Source organism: Entelurus aequoreus, linkage group LG18 (assembly GCF_033978785.1).
Source record: "Entelurus aequoreus isolate RoL-2023_Sb linkage group LG18, RoL_Eaeq_v1.1, whole genome shotgun sequence".
Taxonomy (NCBI): Eukaryota; Metazoa; Chordata; class Actinopteri; order Syngnathiformes; family Syngnathidae; genus Entelurus; species Entelurus aequoreus.
In genome coordinates, this window is record NC_084748.1 from 26,142,910 (window position 1) to 26,166,893 (window position 23,984).

Consider the following 23,984-nt stretch of genomic DNA (forward strand, 5'->3'; position numbering starts at 1 on the left):
GAATTAGAAGTACTTTATTAATCCCTGAGGGGAAATTAAGATTTTCAGCACAATCCCATTCAAGATCAGACAAACATTACAGGGAGACAGAACAGGATCGCTGACGGGTCTGCCAATCTAAGCCTGGGCCCCTAGAGATCTCATCCACCTCAACAAAAATGATCCTAAATTTTTGTTTAGTACAGTAGCATCGCTAACCCAACAAGGGACTCCTCCCAGTAGCTCCACCCACTCAGCAGATGACTTTATGAATTTCTTTAATAAGAAAATTGAACTCATTAGAAAGGAGATTAAAGACAATGCATCTCAGCTACAACTGGGTTCTATTAACACAAATACGACTGTTTATACGACGGACACTGCCCTCCAAAATAGTTTCTCTCTCTTTGATGAAATAACATTGGAGGAATTGTTAAAATGTGTAAATGGGACAAAACAAACAACATGTTTACTTGACCCAATTCCTGGGAAACTTATAAAGGAGCTTTTTGTTTTATTAGGTCCATCAGTGTTAAATATTATAAACTTATCACATTCCTCTGGCACTGTTCCCCTAGCATTCAAAAAAGTGGTTATTCATCCTCTACTCAAAAGACCTAACCTCGATCCTGACCTCATGGTAAACTACCGACCGGTATCCCACCTTCCGTTTATCTCGAAAATCCTCGAAAAAATTGTCGCACAGCAGCTTAATGAACACTTAGCGTCTAACAATCTCTGTGAACCTTTTCAATCCGGTTTACGGAGACAGCCCTCGCAAAAATGACTAATGATCTATTGCTAACGATGGATTCTGATGCGTCATCTATGTTGCTGCTTCTTGATCTTAGCGCCGCTTTCAATACTGTTGATCATAATATTTTATTAGAGCGTATCAAAACGCGTATTGGGATGTCAGACTTAGCCTTGTCTTGGTTTAACTCTTATCTTACTGACAGGATGCAGTGTGTCTCCCATAACAATGTGACCTCGGACTATGTTAAGGTAACGTGCGGAGTTCCCCAGGGTTCGGTTCTTGGCCCTGAACTCTTTAGTATTTACATGCTGCCGCTAGGTGACATCATACGCAAATACGGTGTTAGCTTTCACTGTTATGCTGATGACACTCAACTCTACATGCCCCTAAAGCTGACCAACACGCCAGGTTGTAGTCAGCTGGAGGCGTGTCTTAATGAAATTAAACAATGGATGTCCGCTAACTTTTTGCAACTCAACGCTAAGAAAACGGAAATGCTGATTATCGGTCCTGCTCAACACCGACATCTATTTAATAATACCACCTTAACATTTGACAACCAAACAATTAAACAAGGCGACTCGGTAAAGAATCTGGGTATTATCTTCGACCCAACTCTCTCGTTTGAGTCACACATTAAGAGTGTTACTAAAATGGCCTTCTTTCATCTCCGTAATATCGCTAAAATTTGTTCCATTTTGTCCACAAACGATGCTGAGATCATTATCCATGCGTTCGTTACATCTCGTCTCGATTACTGTAACGTTTTATTTTCGGGCCTCCCTATGTCTAGCATTAAAAGATTACAGATGGTACAAAATGCGGCTGCTAGACTTTTGACAAAAACAAGAAAGTTTGATCATATTACGCCTATACTGGCTCACTTGCACTGGCTTCCTGTGCACCTAAGATGCGACTTTAAGGTGTTACTACTTACGTATAAAATACTACACGGTCAAGCTCCTGCCTATCTTGCCGATTATATTGTACCATATGTCCCGGCAAGAAATCTGCGTTCAAAGAACTCCGGCTTATTAGTGATTCCCAGAGCCCAAAAAAAGTCTGCGGGCTATAGAGCGTTTTCTATTCGGGCTCCAATACTATGGAATGCCCTCCCGGTAAAAGTTAGAGATGCTACCTCAGTAGAAGCATTTAAGTCTCATCTTAAAACTAATTTGTATACTCTAGCCTTTAAATAGACTCCCTTTTTAGACCAGTTGATCTGCCGTTTCTTTTCTTTTTTTTCTATTCTGCTCCCAACCCGGGGTGGACCGCTAGCCTGTTCATCGGATGGGGAAATCTCTACGCTACTGACCCGTCTCCGCCTGGGATGGTTCCTGCTGGCCCCACCATGGACTGGACTTTCGCTGATGTGTTGGACTTTCACAATATTATGTCAGACCCACTCGACATCCATTGCTTTCGGTCTCCCCTAGAGGGGGGGGGTTACCCACATATGCGGTCCTCTCCAAGGTTTCTCATAGTCATTCACATTGACGTCCCACTGGGGTGAGTTTTCCTTGCCCGTATGTGGGCTCTGTACCGAGGATGTCGTTGTGGCTTGTACAGCCCTTTGAGACACGTGTGATTTAGGGCTATATAAATAAACATTGATTGATTGATTGATAGAGATGGGGTCCAGACTGAGGCCAAGGAAAAAAACAAACCTCATAGCCATAGCACACAAACATGTGTGTAAAGGGGAAACATCAAAGAACACAAAGGACATTAAAGACATTAAAAGAGCAGAGCTGATGCAACCAGCTGCCACTCCAGCAGTGCCACTTATACACACAGCTACAAAAGTAAAACAACAACAACAAAAATCAACCAATAATATACATTGCTCACACACGATTGCACCATGCATAGACAAGCAACCAAACAAAAACATAATTTCAACACCCACACACACTGTGGTGGCCTCTGCGGTGTTCCATGCCATCGTCTCCTGGGGTGGGGGGAGCATGGTCAGAGACAGGAGCAGACCCAACAAAGCAACCAAGAGAGACGACTCCACTCTTGGCCGCCCACCAACTCTCGGCCAGTGTCCAGTCGGCATGGATGAGCGAGGCTGCGTCCAAGGAGACAGAGGGATCCGATACCTGCTCATTCACTTCATTTGTGTTTCCAAATGAGCTTCAAAAATATATTTTCCTGTCGACTCACAAACGCTGTGATTTGCGTCATGGCCATTTACGAAATTTGGCGATGACGTCATCCAGCCCCCAAGCCCAACCCCATGCCACAGTTACATTGCAGTCCTGTGAGAAAAAACTGCACACCAAAGAGTCACAATTCAAGAACAATTGCAGACAAAAAAGTAAGTTTTTTCATCTTAAATTTGATCAAATATACATGAATAATTTGCAACTAATTGTTGGAAATATGTTCTTCTGTGCACGCCATTACTCTGAAATCTTTATTTATGACGTCTCTATCTCTATGCAGCGTAATGCATAGATATTGAATTAAGATCAAATGCATCCTATTTATCACAAGCTCTCAGTAAAACAGTCACTAAAATGCAAATCTTCTTTCATTCACCTTCTTTGCTTTCAAGGTCTGCAGTTTGACTCCAAAGATTTCTGCACCTGTCGTCTAATCCACAAATCCATGTAAGTCTTCCATCGTCTTTGTGGCCTTTGTGTGCTTGGCAAACAATATCTTTTGTGAAGAGTTTTTATTGAACTATATATTAAAATGTACTGCGGTGATGGAAAATGCTCTGACGGATTAAAACGTTGTATAAAAGCTCCTCACATGTATTTTATGGCAGGTCATGGGACGTACAGTATATCCAAGGACAAATTGAACCCAAGAGCTTCTTAATAAGGCAGCATAAGCTTGCTAGAACTGTTCAACTGTAGATCAGACTAACAAACACTGTTTAACCTGATCTCAACATGTTTGCTCTGTACAATGTTTTAATTGTGTTCATATTGACTGGAAATCCATGAATATATGAAAGAGTTTAAAATTGTAAGAGTAAAATTCCTGTCACTCCCCTCAGCTCTTTACTATTCTTGTCTATCAACATTCACTAGCTGCATCAGAGATGGTGAAAACGTGACTACAGAACTTCTCTTTTAGGATTAAATGTGGTGAAAGCCTTTAGAATATAATTTTAGGACTATGTAAAATTATTGTAAATTAGGGTTTAGGGATTTATTCTGCCATATTCCGATCATCCATGAGTGAGTTCGGCCGATACTTATACCGATACGATCACACGTATTAACAGTAACATTTTCAATGTATTTATGATGCGATTGACTGTTTAACAACATCAACACAATATTCAAAGTAGCGTTGTCCCGATACCAATATTTTGGTACCGGTACCGGGTGGCGGACCGGTACTTTTCAGAGGCGGTATAGTACTGAAAATGATTCATTAGTATCGCGGTACTATACGAATACCGGTATACCGTACAACACTAATTCAAAGTAGTTCCTCATTATTTTTCATTAAATACAATTGTTTGATCAAAGTGCAGCACGGTGGAACAGTGGTTTGCACTCGTGCCTCACAGTGAGAAAGTCATGGGTTCCATTCCCGGGCTGTATATATGTATTCATGTATATATAAAAATATAAAATATTGATCTATTCAGACTAGTATCGATTAGGATGGTCCCGATCACGATATTTTGGTACCAAAATGTATTTTGATACTTTGATACATTTCAAAATAAAGGGGACCACAGAAAAAAAAAATTATTGGCTTCATTTTAACAGAACATCTTATGAAACATTAAACATATGTTTCTTATTGCAATCAAAGAATAATTTTGTCATAAAATAGGATAGTGAACATTCTTGACAACTTCTCTTTTAGTAAGTAAGCAAATAAAGACTCCTGATTTGTCTGCTGACGTTTGCAGTATCATATTGTGTCATTTATCATTCTATTATTTTGTCAAAATTATGAGGGACAAGCGGTAACAAAATGTATTATTATTCCACTTGTTCATTTACTGTTAATATTTGCTTACTTTCTGTTTTAGCATGTTCTATCTACACTTCTGTTAAAATGTAATAGGCACTTATTCCTTTGTTGTTAGGATACTTTACATTAGTTTTAGATGATACTACACATTTTGGTATCAATCCAATACCTAGTAGTTACAGGATCATACATAATTAAAGTTATCCTATGCCCATGGACATACTGTATTTCCTGACTTTTTAAACAATAATAAAAAAATTACTTTATGATAATGAAAATATTGATGTAATCATTATACCATTCACTGGATACGGCTATTGTGCTTGGTATCATTACAGTCAATGTCTGTATAGATCCATCCATTTGTACATTCAGGAGCCCTAGCTTATTGTTAGCGGTTAGCTATCTTATCCTCCTACGGTGTGTAGTGAAGCATGTTTAGCTATTACTCGCCCTGCAGGGATATTTGTACATTAAAAATATACCACCTGTATTTTCCAGAGACAGTATAGTACCGTTTTTAATTCATTAGTACCGTGCACTTTATTAGTATACCGTACAACCTAGTATCATATACTGATATTACCCTTGGTGTCAACGCCACCAATGTATGGTGTGATAATGCTGACACACCAACAATTGTTATTGTATCCTTTCTGTAGACCAGGGTTCTCAAACTCAATTTACCTGGGGGCCACTGGATGCAGAAACTGGGTGAAGCTGGGCCGCAAGAAAATATTTCTTAAAAAAATCTAACATGCACTTTTTAATGAATTGACCTTCTTTGAATGGCTTTCCCGCCCTAGCAATATAATTGCCTGATTTTTCCGGGAAACTCACGAATTTCAGTGCCCCTCCCGACAATCTCCCGGGGCAACCATTCTCCCGAATTTGTCCGGATTTTCACCCGGCCAACAATAATAAGGGCGTTCCGTGATGGCACTGCCTTTAGCGTCCTCTACAACATGTCGTCGCGTCCGCTTTTTCACCGTACAAACATGTTGTATGAGGCTTCTGCAGACACACACAAGTGACTGCAGGACATACTTGGTCAACAGCCATACAGGTCACACTGAGGGTGGACGTAGAAAACAACTTTATCACTGTTACAAATATGCGCCACACTGTAAACCCACACCAAACAAGAATGACAAACACATTTCGGGAGAACATCTGCACCGTAACACAACATAAACACAACAGAACAAATACCCAGAACACCTTGCAGCCCTAACTCGGGGCAGGGCGGGGTTTGGTGGTAGTGGGGGGGGATGTATATTGTAGCCTGGAAGAGTTAGGGCTGCATGGGATTCTGGTTATTTGTTCTGTTGTGTTTATGTTGTGTTACGGTGCAGATGTTCCCCCGAAATGTGTTTGTCATTCTTGTTTGGTGTGGGTTCACAGTGTGGCGCATATTTGTAACAGTGTTAAAGTTGTTAATATGGCCACCCTCAGTGTGACCTGTATGGCTGTTGATCAAGTATGTCTTGCAGTCGCTTACATGTGTCTACAGAAGGCAAATACTGAACTTGCAGGGATTCTAAAGCGGTTTTGTCCACATCAAAAGTAGTATTCTAGTACATAAAACCTATCCGTAACGGCGTTGCAACTTACCTAAAAGTAATTCATTAGTTTACTGGTTGCTAAAAAAACAAACAGGGTTTTTCCGAACACTGCTGATCAGTGGCTGATGGATGGACACATCCCGACTGTAAATATTCCCTCCTAACTAGGACTTTGGCAATCATGTTCAATATTAATGAGCCAGATTTCCGAGGTTCCATTGTTAGCTAAATGGTGATCACTTCCCTACTGGGAAGAAAGTCCTGCCAAGTTTGTGAGGCGAGTGCTGATGAAGTCAAAGGTTAGCATCAAGCTGCCCCAGTTTCTTTGTTGGAATGATATCCAGAACCAGATGGAGGAATCAGAGGCCACATTATACACACACACACACACACATACACACACACACACACACACACACACACACACACACACACACACACACACACACACACACACACACACACACACACACACACACAACGCTTAAAGGCCTACTGAATTTTTTTTTTTTTTATTTAAACGGGGATAGCAGATCATTTCGCAATATTGCCATATTTTTGCTGAAAGGATTTAGTAGAGAACATACGATAAAGTTCGCAACTTTTGGTCGCTGATAAAAAAGCCTTGCCTGTACCGGAAGTAGCATGACGTCGCAGGTTGAAGGGCTCCTCACATTTCCCCATTGTTAACACCAGCAGCGAGAGCGATTCGGACCGAGAAGACGACGATTACCTCATTAATTTGAGCGAGGATGAAAGATTCGTGGATGAGGAACGTGAGGGTGACGGACTAGAGTACAGTGCAGGACATATCTTTTTTCGCTCTGACCGTAACTTAGGTACAAGGGTTCATTGGATTCCACACTTACTCCTTTTTCTATAGTGGATCACGGATTTGTATTTTAAACCACCTCGGATACTATATCCTTTTGAAAATGAGAGTCGAGAACGCGAAATGGACATTCACAGTGACTTTTATCTCCACGACAATACATCGGTGAAGCACTTTAGCTACGGAGCTAACGTGATAGCATCGTGCTTAAATGCAGATAGAAACAAAAGAAATAAGAGTCTGACTGGAAGGATAGACAGAAGATCAACAATACTACTATCAGGAGACACCGAACCAAACACTGGACCTGTAACCACACGGTTAATGCTGTGCCGCCTGTCGAAGCCTAGCAATGCTGTTGCTAACGACGCCATTGACGCTAACTTAGCTACGGGACCTCATCAGAGCTATGATAAAAACATTAGCGCTCCACCTACGCCAGCCCTCATCTGCTCATCAACACCCGTGCTCACCTGCGTTCCAGCGATCGACGGCGCGCCGAAGGACTTCACCCGATCATCGATGCGGTCGGCGGCTAGCGTCGGATTGTGCGTCTGCTATCCTCAAAGTCCTCCTGGTTGTGTTGCTGCAGCCAGCCGCTAATACACCGATCCCACCTACAGCTTTCTTCTTTGCAGTCTTCATTGTTCATTAAACAAATTGCAAAAGATTCACCAACACAGATGTCCAGAATACTGTGGAATTTTGCGATGAAAACTGAGCTGTTTGTATTGTGATACAATGTGTCCGAATACTTCCGCTTCAACCATTGACGTCACGCGCATACGTCATCATACATAGACGTTTTCAAGCGGAAGTTTCCCGGGAAATTTAAAATTGCACTTTATAAGTTAACCCGGCCGTATTGGCATGTGTTGCAATGTTAAGATTTCATCATTGATATATAAACTATCAGACTGCGTGGTCGGTAGTAGTGGGTTTCAGTAGGCCTTTAAGTACTGTGTGAGGTTGTATGGAAAATCTACTATTCATCAATCTGCATCAGTACCAAAAATTACCCATCCACATTTGTCTTCCTACCAGCAGACTTCAAGCGAGGCGAGTGTACACCCTGGACCGGTTACTAGTCAATCACAGAACAGCAAAGAAACACCAAAAGTGGCCGCGGTAGGCTTGTTGGCAGCCATTTTAAATGTGTGGCCATCTTGATTTTTTTGGGCCAGTACATGTGTTTTTCTTCCACAAGTGAAGAATCCTGTTGAAAAGTTCCTGAATCCAGACAGTAATCCGGATCACCCCGAAAATAATAAATTGTTCCTTATTCCAGTTTTGACATTTCCTAGAAGTTTCATTAAAATCCACACATAACTTTCTGATCTATGTCATGGGAAATACTTTATCACCCTGTGAGTCAGAGTTCAGGGACTTCTAACAAACAAACCCCAGCGGAACACAGTGGTGGTAATAAATCACAAATACAGTACAACAAGCGTTTTGGCATCTTTTCAATATTTATATGATGTAGCTTATGTTTCTAATGTAATTCAATAAATTGTAAGTGATGGCACGAGCCCAGACTCTGTTTTAACATTATTGTTCAAATGTATAATTGTCAAACAGACATTTTCTTATTTAACAAAGTCAAAAAACAGCGCAGGTGCATTTTGAAATGTTTTATATGAACTAAGCATAAACTTTTAACTGCTCAACTTCCTTCCACAAATTGTTACTACAAACCCTGTTTCCATATGAGTTGGGAAATTGTGTTAAAATACAATGATTTACAAATCATTTTCAACCCATATTCAGTTGAATATGCTACAAAGACAACATATTTGATGTTCAAACTGATAAACATTTTTTTTTGTGCAAATAATCATTAACTTTAGAATTTGATGCCAGCAACACGTGACAAAGAAGTTGGGAAAGGTGGCAATAAATACTGATAAAGTTGAGGAATGCTCATCAAACACTTATTTGGAACATCCCACAGGTGAACAAGCAAATTGGGAACAGGTGGGTGCCATGATTGGGTATAAAAGTAGATTCCATGAAATGCTCAGTCATTCACAAACAAGGATGGGGCGAGGGTCACCACTTTGTCAACAAATGCGTGAGCAAATTGTTGAACAGTTTAAGAAAAACCTTTCTCAAGCAGCTATTGCAAGGAATTTAGGGATTTCACCATCTACGGTCCGTAATATCATCAAAGGGTTCCGAGAATCTGGAGAAATCACTGCACGTAAGCAGCTAAGCCCGTGACCTTCGATCCCTCAGGCTGTACTGCATCAACAAGCGACATCAGTGTGTAAAGGATATCACCACATGGGCTCAGAAACACTTCAGAAACCCACTGTCAGTTACTACAGTTGGTTGCTACATCTGTAAGTGCAAGTTAAAACTCTCCTATGCAAGGCGAAAACCGTTTATTATTTATCAACAACACCCAGAAACGCCGTCAGCTTCGCTGGGCCTGAGCTCATCTAAGATGGACTGATACAAAGTGGAAAAGTGTTCTGTGGTCTGACGAGTCCACATTTCAAATTGTTTTTGGAAACTGTGGACGTCGTGTCCTCCGGACCAAAGAGGAAAAGAACCATCCGGATTGTTATAGGCGCAAAGTTGAAAAGCCAGCATCTGTGATGGTATGGGGGTGTATTAGTGCCCAAGACATGGGTAACTTACACATCTGTGAAGGCACCATTAATGCTGAAAGGTACATACAGGTTTTGGAGCAACATATGTTGCCATCCAAGCAACGTTACCATGGGCACCCCTGCTTATTTCAGCAAGACAATGCCAAGCCACGTGTTACATCAACGTGGCTTCATAGTAAAAGAGTGCGGGTACTAGACTGGCCTGCCTGTAGTCCAGACCTGTCTCCCATTGAAAATGTGTGGCGCATTATGAAGCCTAAAATACCACAACGGAGACTGTTGAACAACTTAAGCTGTACATCAAGCAAGAATGGGAAAGAATTCCACCTGAGAAGCTTAAAAAATGTGTCTCCTCAGTTCCCAAACGTTTACTGAGTGTTGTTAAAAGGAAAGGCCATGTAACACAGTGGTGAACATGCCCTTTCCCAACTACTTTGGCACGTGTTGCAGCCATGAAATTCTAAGTTAATTATTATTTGCCAAAAAAAAACAAAGTTTATGAGTTTGAACATCAAATATCTTGTCTTTGTAGTGCATTCAATTGTATATGGGTTGAATAGGATATGCAAATCATTGTATTCCGTTTATATTTACATCTAACACAATTTCCCAACTCATATGGAAACGGGGTTTGTAAAAGTACAAATCCTGAAAATTTTGATAAAAGTAATAAAACATTTTTTTTTCTGTTCCAAGTAACCAGCTCTCACATCAAAAAGTGCCGTTCCATGGCGTCCATGATTGTTTTGTGTGATGCGGTTGTTGCTGCTTTTGAGCTCCACTAACTACCATAACAATGTTTCATAACAATGTTCTACTTGCATGTATTGGGTAAGGTTGTGATGAATAATGGATTTGTATTCCTATCAAAACAAAGTACAGCTACCCGAGACAAAAAGCAGACAACTATTTATTTTTGTCTATATTTTTTATTTGAGAATTATATTAATTGGCAACACCCCCAAAAAGCCAGAAAGTTTTATGTTTTGCATTTTGTTTCCCTAACAGTTCCCAAAATGAACCGTGGTACTATGAGGATGCTGTATTGTCACATCTTTATTATTTGATACTTTGTTTGTTTTGTTTTCAAAAATATCCTCTTTGCATGTGTACCAACATAAATGTATTAGTGTCCCTGTTATATTATTAAATTACAATATTTTTATTACAATTTATTTGTTTGTTTTCTAGAGTCTCTCTAGTGCACATTTCACCATAGTGAACCAAACCACTGCAAGTAACACATTTAGGAACATAAATTGATGGTTGAATATTTTTTTATTGGAACTGTTCATTTCCATCAATTTGCTCCACATATTTAAGATAACTGATAACTGCTTTCATTATTATTGTAATGTTTTGTACGGGTAAGAGGCATATCTGAACTGTGCTTCATGTGACTTTATCAATGTAGTGTACCAGTCATAATCATTTTCCCTTCTTTTGTCTGCCAATCTGATCACTGTTTGCTTTTGTGTTTTAGCCATCTGCATTTTCACTTCAAATATAGGTTATGATGCTTCATGTTGGCCACGTTTATTAGCAGACTGATGAAATAAGGAACAGTGAAAGCAGTAAATGAAGTATTTTATACACGCGACATGTAAACAATACAATCACAGCACTAACACCTGCAGCGGCAAGAGTGATATTGATTGTGCCATTCACTCCCATACCACTATTTTCTAAAATGTCAAATTATTCTGACGGAGACATTTGGAAATAAAGTACTCACATGGAAAAAAGGTCACTGAAAAGAGGATGCTGTAATATGGTGAAATGAAATGAAACCTCCAAGAATCAACAAGGCGGCTGGTGCTCTATTACAAGATTATTTATCGTACCATTCAGTTCATACAAGATAAACTTTATGATGTGAAGTACACATTAGCATTCACATTGGGGGACCTTGAACACTTCATTGAAAGTTCCTTTGACTACTGCGTCACGGAAGCTTCCGCCAAAAACAAAGGAGAACATGACAACTGTGATGAGATTAAAGGCCTACTGAAATGAATTTTTTAAAATTAAACGGGGATAGCAGATCTATTCTATGTGTCATACTTGATCATTTCGCGATATTGCCATATTTTTGCTGAAATGATTTAGTAGAGAACATCGACGATAAAGTTCGCAACTTTTGGTCGCTGATAAAAAAAAGCCTTGCCTGTACCGGAAGTAGCGTGACGTCGCAGGTTGAAAGGCTCCTCACATTTATCCATTGTTAACACCAGCAGCGAGAGCGATTCGGACAGAGAAAGCGACGATTACCCCATTAATTTGAGCGAGGATAAACGATTTGTGGATGAGGAACGTGAGAGTGAAGGACTAGAGTGCAGTGCAAGACGTATCTTTTTTCGCTCTCACCGTAACTTAGGTAAAAGGGCTCATTGGATTCCACACTTTCTCCTTTTTCTATTGTGGATCACGGATTTGTGTTTTAAACCACCTCGGATACTATATCCTCTTGAAAATGAGAGTCGAGAACGCGAAATGGACATTCACAGTGACTTTTATCTCCACGACAATACATCGGTGAAGCACGTTAGCTACGGAGCTAACGTGATATCATCGTGCTTAAATGCAGATAGAAACAAAAGAAATAAGCCCCTGACTGGAAGGATAGACATAAAATCAACAATACTACTATCAGGAGACACCGAACCAAACACTGGACCTGTAACCACACGGTTAATGCTGTGCCGCCTGTCGAAGCCTAGCAATGCTGTTGCTAATGACGCCATTGAAGCTAACTTAGCTATGGGACCTCGTCAGAGCTATAATAAAAACATTAGCGCTCCACCTACGCCAGCCCTCATCTGCTCATCAACACCCGTGCTCACCTGCGTTCCAGCGATCGACGGCGCGACGAAGGACTTCACCCGATCATCGATGCGGTCGGCAGCTAGCGTCGGATAGCGCGTCTGCTATACAAGTCAAAGTCCTCCTGGTTGTGTTGCTGCAGCCAGCCGCTAATACACCGATCCCACCTACAGCTTTCTTCTTTGCAGTCTCCATTGTTCATTAAACAAATTGCAAAAGATTCACCAACACAGATGTCCAGAATACTGTGGAATTTTGCGATGAAAACAGAGCCGTTTGTATTGGGATACAATGTGTCCGAATACTTCCGTTTCAACCATCGACGTCACGCGCAAATGTCATCATACTTATTTACTTAATCCTCTTCGTCCCTGACGGGACATAAGGCTTCCACGATCTGCCTCCATCTGGACCTGTCCTGAGCAACATGCTGTGCCTCGCCCCAGGTTAGGTTCATCTCCTTCAGCTCAGCTGTCACCGTACGCCGCCACGTGTTCTTGGGCCGGCTTTGCTTCCTTTTCCCAGGTGGAATCCAACGTTGTGCGATCTTGGGGATGCGGTCTTGGTCCATCCTCAGAACATGCCCAAGCCATTGGAATCGGCGGCATTTGATCTCTAGCACCACACTGTTGCACTTGGTCTTCTTGTATAGATGTGCATTGGATATTTTCTCGGGCCGGAAGATTCGACAGAGTTTCCTGAGGCATCCATTGTGGAAGGCTTCGTCATCATACATAGACGTTTTCAACCGGAAGTTTCGCGGGAAATTTAAAATGGCACTTTATAAGTTAACCCGGCCGTATTGGCATGTGTTGCAATGTTAAGATTGCATCATTGATATATAAACTATCAGACTGCGTGGTCGGTAGTAGTGGGTTTCAGTAGGCCTTTAAGGATTGTGTATTCTCTCAGATCTGCATGTGTGTAACAGAGGTGGCTAATAACTACTCCATTTATTTCGTTACATAACTTTTTGAATAAATCATTCTCTTCAGATTATTTTTTTTTTTTGAGTATTTTTGTGAGGAAGAAACTTTGTTACATTGAGTTTCTAAACACATTCTGATACATGTATTGTAATCTATTGATTATTCCTTGCAAATACGTGTACAGTCGTCCCACACCACATCACGCTTCTGAGGCGAATTATACCATCTACCATTTACTTATTAGATTTTGAGCTAGTATGTGTTTGTATTTGGTCACATAATCCTTTAGAGGATTATTTTACCAAGGAAATGTGCCCTTAGATAACTTCAAAGGTGCACATGCCCATCAAAAGCTCTCTAGAGAGTGGTGGCTCTTGCCCCCATGACAACTGGAATCCAGGTTTGGATTTTAGGAGTGATAATAAAAACATTAGCAACATCTGGTAGGAAGCCCCCACAGGTGGGAGTAGAGGATAGGGGTCGGAGGTCACCCGACTCAAACTTATCAGAGGAATAATGTCAGGGAAAGATTGACAGGCTAGACTGACCGGCTCCAAGGCTAGAACTACAAAGAGTAAGGGTCTTTGTGTAAAAAGTATTTAAGGACAGTTGTCCAAGAAGACAACAGAGGAATAATCAGGCCCACGCTTTCTACTGGAACTGAGGCACGCTGAAACAAATAAAGCTTTTTGTTCGACGATTTCTCCTTGGCGTCTTCTTGGCTCATCACTGATCACACGACCATCAAATATACAACACTTCAAAATGTGCAGTCTCACACCGTCACATATTTCTGTTAAGCATATTTGACCTACAAGTGGCCTAAATTAAACATTCTATGTATTTTGGGCCTAACTTAAGCATTTTCAAGCATAGTAATGGCAAATGAACTACAAATATCAATACTAGAATAGTATTAGCCACTCAATGGCAGGAAGTTAGTGCAGTTTGAGCCTGATCTATTAATATCCAAATAGGACGTGCTATATAGCTTGTGCAAACTGTACAATAGCGTGGGATCTACAAATAATTTTGAGCAGCAGGATGTTGTGATTCATATAGCCTACGCTGGCCCACAATAGACAGTAAATACACAGACAATACAACACATGTCAGACAACAACATGGCGCTTAGTATGTACAATATAAAAGCTTGTAATAGCCTACTGAACGTATAAGTAGAGAAAATGTGCAGCTACATTGCTTTAAGAGTTAAGAAATGGGGACCAATGATTTAGAGAAGTTTTTTACATAGAAAGGGCATAACGGGGCCCTGAATGCAACCGAGAAAATTAAACCAGAAGGACATTGTTCGAGGAGCCTAAGTCTCTTAGTTTTACTTCAGTAATCTTGGAGCAGGATTTAACGATACTTGTCAGTCTATTTTTGTCTTTGACTGAAAGACAGTGAAACCAACAAAAAAATGAAAAACACATAAGGCTCTTAAAAAATGCTTGATAAAAACACCAGAGTAGAACAGGCCTCACAGAGATAAAAATGTTGTTTTCTGAGAAGATGAATTCTCTGTTGTCCTCGCTTCACTATAAAGTCTGCGTTCACATCACATTTGAGATGGTAGTCAAAAAAGATCCCCAAATATGTACACTATATTGCCAAAAGTATTTGGCCAGCCATCCAAATGATGAGAATCTGGTGTCCCAATCACTTGGCCTGGCCACAGGTGTATAAAATCAAGCACTTAGGCATGGAGACTGTTTCTACAAACATTTGTGAAAGAATGGGCCGCTCTCAGTGATTTCCAGCATGGAACTGTCATAGGATGCCACCCGTGCAAAAAATACAGCCGTGAAATTTCCTCACTCCTAAATATTCCAAAGGCAACTGTCGGCTTTATTATAAGAAAAGTAAAGAGTTTGGGAACAACAGCAAGTCAGCCACCAAGCGGTAGGCCACGTAAACTGACAGAGAGGGGTCAGTGGATGCTGAAGCGCGTAGTGCAAAGACTTTCTGCACAGTTAGTTGCTACAGAGCTCCAAACTTCATGTGAGCTTCCAATTAGCCCACATACAGCACGCAGAGAGCTTCATGGAATGGGTTTCCATGGCCGATCAGCTGCATCTAATCCATACTTCACCAAGTCCAATGCAAAGCGTGGGATGCAGTGGTGTAAAGCACGTCTCCACCGGACTCTAGAGCAGTGGAGACGTGTTCTCTGGAGTGATGAATCACGCTTTTCCATCTGGCAATCTGATGGACGAGTCTGAGTTTGGACTTTGCCAGGAGAATGCTACATTTTGGACTGCATTGTGTCGAGTGTGAAATTTGGTGGAGGAGGAATTATGGTGTGGGGTTGTTTTTCAGGAGTTGGGCTTGGCCCCTTAGTTCCAGTGAAATTAACTTTGAATGCTCCAGGATACCAAAACATTCCATGCTCCCAACCTTTTGGGAACAGTTTGGAGCAGGCCCCTTCCTCTTACAACATGACTGTGCACTAGTGCACAAAGCAAGGTCCATAAAGACATTGATGACGGAGTCTGGTGTGGATGGACTTGACTGGCCTGCACAGAGTCCTGACCTGAACCCGATAGAACACCTTTGGGATGAAATAGAACGGAGACTGAGAGCCAGGCCTTCTCGACCAACATCAGTGTGTGACCTCACCAATGCGCTTTTGGAAGAATGGTCGAAAATTCCTATAAAACACACTCCGCAACCTTGTGGACAGCCTTCCCAGAAGAGTTGAAGCTGTAATAGCTGCAAAAGGTGAATTGACATCATATTGAACCCTATGGGTTAGGAATGGGATGGCACTTCAAGTTAATATGTGAGTCAAGGCAGGTGGCCAAATACTTTTGGCAATATAGTGTACGATGAAACAACGTCAACTTTTTTGTTATGTATGATGTGAGTATGATTCCCTACTTACGTCTAAAGTCAAGTTTTGGATACATTTAAATCCAAAAAGTTACAATCACACCAGGAGATAAAGTCAGTTGGGGCGTTGGTGGCAGTTTTTTTTGCCTATTTCCTGTAGGAAAAGTGTTTTTTTGTTGTTGTTTTTTATGATGTATTGTGTTCAACTGTTCCTTCTTTATCTATTTCGAAGTTTCTAAAACCATCGATATCTTTCTTTTCTTATCACCCAGCACTGACAAAAACACACACCCACCACATCGATGATCTGGAGCAACGTGAAACCAAGTTCAACCAGGATGGGTGCGGAGTCATTCTGGACCGGTCTCTCCAGACGATTGTAGTTGACCATCAGGTCCTGGTACAACTTCCTCTGATACACACCTCCCTGGCAGCCTGCAAGAATAAGAGTACACAATATATTTGATGTTTTTACTTTGCAGGAACAGATTGGTGAAAGACATTTTCCACTTTCATTTTCATGTCCTCGGTTCGCAGCCGAGTGTGAAGCGACTGGGATGAGAATCAACACCTCCATGTCCGAGTCCATGGTTCTCGCCCGGAAAAGGGTCGAGTGCCATCTACGGGTTGGGGAGGAGACCCTGCCCCAAGTGGAGGAGTTCAAGTACCTTTGAGTCTTGTTCACGGGTGAGGGAAGAGTGGATCGTGAAATCGATAGGCGGATCGGTGCGGCGTCTTCACTAATGCGGACGCTGTATCGATCCGTTGTGGTGAAGAAGGAGCTGAGTCGGAAGGTTCCCATCCTCACCTATGGTCATGAGCTTTGGGTTATGACCGAAACGACATGATCACGGGTACAAGCGGCCAAAATGAGTTCCCTCCGCCGGGTGGCGGGGCTCTCCCTTAGAGAAAGGGTGAGAAGCTCTGCCATCCGGGGCGAGCTCAAAGTAAAGCTGCTGCTCCTCCACATCATGAGGTGCCAGATGAGGTGGTTCGGGCATCTGGTCAGGATGCCACCCGAATGCCTCCCTAGGGCGGTGTTTAGGGCATGTCCGACCGGTAGGAGGCCACGGGGAAGACCCAGAACACGTTGGGAAGACTATGTCTCCCGGCTGACCTGGGAACGCCTCGGGATCCCCTGGGAGGAGCTGAACGAAGTGGCTGGGGAGAGGGAAGTCTGGTCTTCCCTGCTTAGGCTGCTGCCCCGGCGACCCGACCTCGGATAAGCGGAAGAAGATGGATGCATGGATGGACTTTCATGTCACTGCAACATCAAAGGTCTGATCTACACAAAATTGTGACTGAATCATCAATTAATGTATTGTGTTTATCTTCATCTTTTTAGAGTCGCGGGGGGTGCTGGAGCCTATCTCAGCTGCATTCGGGCGGAAGGCAGAGTACACCCTGGACAAGTCGCCACCTCGTCACAGGTGTTTATCGTCATGAATATGCAAAATACATGCTGATTATTAGAACACCCCCAGTAGTAGAATCATTTATTAATTTTGCATTTCATTTTTTAATTTGATTGTCACTGAAGGCATCACAACTATGAATGAACACATGTGGAGTTATGTACTTAACAAAAAAAGGTGAAATACCTTAAAACATGTTTTATATTTTAGTTCCTTCAAAATAGCCACCCTTTGCTCTGATCACTGCTTTGCATACTCTTGGCATTCTCTCGATGAGCTTGAAGAGGTAGTCACCTGAAATGGTTTTCACTTCATAGGGGTCATAGTTTTGATGCCTTCAGTGGCAATCTACAATGTAAATAGTCATGAAAATAAAGAAAACGCATTGAAATGAAAAGGTCTGTCCAAATGTTTGGCCTGTACTGTGTACATTGTAAGTAGACAGGGTAGACAGAACAGGAATGCTTATGGGTCACCGCTAGGGCGGCGCCCATTAGAGAATGGGAAAAGATTGATGCTGGGGCAGGAGGATGAATAAAAAAAAGTTGATCCCAGACCAGGCTCCTATGGAGGAGGGTCTCAGTTTGGGGCCAGGAAACATAACCTGATAGCCTCAATAAGCACCTATCTTATCCTTAATAAATAAAAGCACATTTATTATTGAATTGATAAATTTGATCCACATATCACACTAATCAGGAGGGTTTATCTGTCAGTGTCGCCTTCTTTGCGACACTGGTTTGCTGTCTATTGTGATTCATGTTCATGGTGTGTCTTAGCAAGTTTTGACAATTTACGTCACCATGAGGAATTGTAACATCACCATACACTATCAGACCATGTTGGAAACACATTTTCCTCCAACAAATCATGAATCAAGTCAACATTCATAATACATTCATTTTTACACCAGATGACCTTCCTGACACAGCACTTTTATTGAAGCTTGGGACTGGCCCTGAGGGGCTCCGTTGGATGAGTTTGAGGAATCAACCTTGTGCCGACTACATCAAGGTTAGAAACATATATCATTACGCTGCATTTATTTGTTGTAACAAATGTTTTCATCTCACAGCATCTTATCTGAGGAAGAATGTATCGGTTGGTGTTTTTTTTTTTGGGGGGGGGGGGGTATCCACCAATGATCTAACATCAACACAGTGGGCGCTTGGACATGAAGGTGCCCACAACAACTAAGGCAAGCATAAACAAATGGTTGTTTAATGTGATAAAAACATTACATTACGGGCACAAAATATTTTAAAGAAGTTGGACTATGCATACATATGGTAACACCCAAAATGGCATACACTGTTCTTTTTAGGGATGATCTGATCAGTATTTTTGGTTTCTGATCCCGATCCGATTTTTTGGCTTCCAATACCTTGACAATAGATTATAAAACAGCAAATGTTTTCAGCAAACAACTTAAGTAAGCACAATGAGACAATTGTTTAAAGCTCATCTTATTAAATTTAGAAGTTGCAAGTATCGTTACAAACCAGATGATGCATTACATTTGTGGTAAATAAAGTGGCTAGTGGAAATGAACTAAACAAAAGTGTTACGGTTCAAACACCTGCCGCCTCTCACTGTGCTGTGCGTGCCTCGGGACACGCCCACGGGCGTTCCTCTCCTGCAGCAGCCGCGCCTCCGCTCTCACTCTACAATCAACACACCTGACGCTGATGAGATCCCTGCCTTCATAAGCCAGCACCTCCTACGTTCCAGTGCCAGAACGTAGCTACCTGTACCAGTACAGATAGCCTTACACGTCTCTAGCTTCCTTGCCTACGTGCTTCCTCGCTCTTTGTTTCCCCTCCTTTGTGTTCATTGTGTCTTGTCCTGTGTCGTCATCCAGCAGCCCTTCGTCACCCTCTGGTTTTGAGCTGTGTGTCTGTGATGCCTCGCTCCAGCCCCTGACCACCTGCCTGTCCCCGGACCTCCGAGCCTGCCTTACCCTTTCTGGACTTCCGCACCGATCTCAACACGCACCTTCAACACCATCCACATATAATCACTACACATCGTCACACTATATCCATTTGGATTAGTCACACACTTCGTATATGTATATATTAACAAACATGCTGCCGGATAACGACGTCCCCACCTCCGTGCCGTCTCCTCACACTGTACAGTTAAAAAAATCAACTATTATTGGCTCCAAGTTAAATTATTTGGTTTTTGCCTTCAAAGTTCTCCTGTATCCAGAGACATATTTTCTGATTTTGTAAACGATATAAGAAAATGACAAAAAAACGATTTTGTGGTGTTAAAATTATATAGAAATAATTACTGTAGTATCGACTATATACTGATACTATACTTGGTATCATTATCAACATTTGTATGGATCCGCTCACCACTATTTACATTCAAGTGCTCTAGTTTAGCAGTTAGCATTGCCTCTTTCGTGCTCTTACAAAGCTGTAGTAAAGAGCACAGCTGGGCTCGTCGGCTCATCAGCCAATCAGTTAAAAATGGCAAATATTGGCCCCCAATACCGATCATCTTTAGTTACTTTATCAGGAAAAAAAACTACCTTTATTTGTTCAAGTACTTTCACAATTTTCCACAACTGTTTGAGAAATGATTGGTTGGATAAATTTGTCAGCAAAAATAAACTAATCCTGTATGGCCAATACGGATACAAAGAAACCCTTTGAATAATTGGAAATAACTGCTAAAACAGTAAGAAGCTCTGCTTTTTCCTACTCCTTTTCGGGACATGCTGAAATGAGAAATTAGAAATGTGTGACGTACCATATTGCAACTGTATGTTCATAACAAAAAAACAAATGACCAATGTTATCGTTCACAAACAGCTAAAGTATTTATGGCTCTAAACCTTTTTTTTTTTTTTTTAAACTATTCATCATAATATCTGAACAAATTACTGTATGACTTCAGAAGTTGGTTTTAAATTGAATAGCTACTTCACAAATGTGGAGCACCCCAGGGGTCAATCTTGGGAACTGTTAACTTATATAGGAATTACATCTGTATCGCCACATAAGACTCAAAGTTATTACTATTTGTTGTTGAAATTATTGCTTTTTGTTCCGAGGAAACGCACAAGAGCTAAAAAAGCAAATAACCAAAAATGTTGTTTGGTTATAGCAGAAAATACAGTAAAATACAAATAGATAACATTGACATTTCTAGATGACGGAATTATCTGAGTTTTGAGAAATACTTCAATACTAAATGAAGTCTGGAACTAAAATCGCTTTACATTTTGACACTGACATTACTTTCCTTGAATAAAGTAAACTAAACTAAACTAAAAAAAACAACTACACTTCAAAAAGTACACTTCATTCACTAACATTATTGCAAAAATAGGACATCATCTTTATTCCTAAAATCACAAATGATGAAATCCAGTGTTTTGGTACATTTTGAAAGAGATCCTAAAAATGCACAAAGTAAACTACTCTCTACACAATAATGTACTGTACAACAATGTTTATATCAAGAGAAAAATACAATCTCGAAAAATACAATTTAAACACTTGTACGCACACACCACACTGAAATCTTTTACCACAGGTGTCAAACTCAAGGGCCCGGGGGCCAGTCCCGTACCTTCATTCTGTATCTTGCGAACGCCTGGAAAAAATGGGTTTCAATAAAATCGTTTTTTTTTTGTTGTTTACTAAATGCATTTGTTCTTTCAATTTTGACACAAAAAAATGCATATTTTAAACTTTAATATTATCTGATCATGTCAATTATATCATTATATACTGTATTGCAAAACTATTTTTGGGAGATAAACAAATCGTTAAATATCTGCTTGTCACCTTTATTTATGATTTTAAAGCAAGTTATACATAAAACAAAAATCTAATAATCAAATGCATATGCATTTAAATTAATCATGATTAATTGTTACCCGCATGCATAATGTAAATTAATTTATAAAAAGCGGCCCTCAGAAAGCAACCATTACTGCGATGTGTCCCTCAATGAAAATGAGTTTGACACCCCCGCCTTATACCATATCAACACCTAATGTTAAATTATAGAACAGGATGAAATAATATAGTCCTATGAATCCACTTTAGAAACTGTACACGCACAGCTAACTGATATCATTTATCCTGAATTCATTATTTGATATTTAATAATATATGATCTATTTATCATATCTGTTATTGCAAAATGTATGTTTGTTTTATCTGTAATTTACTGTGTATTTTCTTATTCATTATGTTTCTGCCAATGTTAATTCCTGTACATATGTATTCTAATATTTGAGGTATTTTTTATCATACACTGTATGTATCCATTAGCAGTGTTGGGTTAATTACTGAAAACCAGTAACTAGTTACAGTTACTAGTTACTTTATTTCAAAAGTAACTCAGTTACTAACTCAGTTACTTACACCAAAAAGTAATGTGTTACTGTGAAAAGTAACTATTTAGTTACTTATTTTTTTCTTCTTTTTTTTTTTGAGGCTCCCATTAATGCCCTTTTAGCCTTCATTTCAGTACTGTTATTGCACTGGAGAATAATACAATCTGTTGATCAACTTGACATGCATTTGCATCACTGGACTCTGCTAAGCAATGTGGTCTACATACAACACACAAAGACAAAGATATGTTTGAAAGGGCCAATTTATTTCAGGCCAGAACAAATTGACAAAACTATTTTAAATAGCTGCAACATAACATACATAAGTAACAAACAACATAAAAACAGCATAGCTGGTAACCTGGCTTCACCCAAGGAAGGTACACATGACACACACAAAAGAATTTGGAAATAAAATAATGTCTTCAGGAGATCAACACTGTACTGAAACCCAGAACACTCTATACATTTCCCCAGTTTTAGTTTAGAGAAAAGGAAAGATTGGCCCGGCCCACTAGGATCCCTCTTTATGTTTGTGAACTTTATAGTCTATACATTTAGAGTGATGTGATAATCAAACACTCTAGAAGTTTGATGAAAGAGTATATAAGAGAATTGACAGAGTGTGTGTACCTTCAATGATGAATGATGAGCAGAGGCAGAGTTTGGAGTCTTCTTTAGCTCGCTTTCCATGTTTATGTACTCACTGTCCAGGTACTTGGAACATGTTTTCCGTGCCATTTGCTGTTTGATGTCGGTAACATGCTAATTAGCTGCCTGAAAGTGGGTGACTCCACTGTAGAAATAGCCTGCATATCTTCTAGCACATACGTTGCAATGGCTCTATCAATTTTGTCCTGGCTAGCAGTGCCTCCGTTAAAATCCTTAGATGGAGGTGAAGTGGCATTGGAGTCTGTGTCTCTCTTTACTAGCTTCGTCGAAGCATGTTGCTTTTGTAGCTGTTTCAGCAGATTTGAATTGCTGTTTTGGGCAGTATTCCCGGGCGCGGTCACTGCTGCTGCTCACTGCTCCCCTCACCTCCCAGAGGGTGATCAAGGGTGATGGGTCAAATGCAGAGAATAATTTCGCCACACCTAGTGTGTGTGTGACAATCATAGGCAATTTAACTTTAACTTTAAGTAGATGGGATCTTTGATCCAAGACACAACTTACATTTAACTAAAATGTTATTTTCTTTGTGCTCGACAAAAGAAAAGTAGTGAGAATGTTAAGAAACTCGACTTCTGGCTTCGCCATGATGTCTTGTTATTTGTTATGAGAGTAGCGTATGTATGTGTGTGTGTGTGTGTGGCCCTTTAAGATATGACAGCATGTGAGGTGAGTGACGTCAGTGAGTGAGTGGGCGAGAGAGGTGAGGGAGCGCGGGCAGGTGCTCTAGCTTGGTGGATGGATGCGTGCACGGTGCAAGACACCAATAAAGTCACAAAGTTGCAACAAACCGCCGGCCTCGTCATTCACCCTCGAGTCCGGAGCTGTAAAGACCCACTGCCGGGTAAAGTGAAGGTTGTTAGCCCCGAAGTACATAGGCCCTGGAGGAACGTCTCCCCTGCGCTCTTCGACTACGGTATGGGAGCCCCCCCCCCACTGCCCCCACCCACACAAAGCACGCCTTTTCTTTTCCGACACCGCAGCGCTCCAATAAAACACACTCAGATCTTCTGTCTAGCCGATACTACATAAAAAGTAACGTAAAATAACGCAGTAACGCATCAACTGAGTTACTGAATATACAAAATAACGCGTTAGATTACTAGTTACCGCCGAAACTAACATCGTTACAGTAACGCGTTACTTTGTAACGCGTTAGTCCCAACACTGCCCTTTAGTACAGTATACAATGTTTCAGTCAATGTTTAGCGCATATTTATTTTTGCTTTATTACTGAATAAGATG

General features: G+C 40.8%; 1 protein-coding gene across 1 annotated transcript in view; it reads right to left on the reverse strand.

Annotated features, from left to right (window-relative positions):
- The window catches only part of LOC133633414 (neuronal acetylcholine receptor subunit alpha-7-like), an 80,896-nt gene that overhangs the window by 53,996 nt on the left and 2,916 nt on the right, over positions 1–23,984 (reverse strand). The window contains exon 2 of the mRNA XM_062025940.1: positions 16,585–16,724. Coding sequence (XP_061881924.1) covers positions 16,585–16,724 — 140 coding nt within the window. The remainder of the gene's footprint in view (positions 1–16,584; positions 16,725–23,984) is intronic.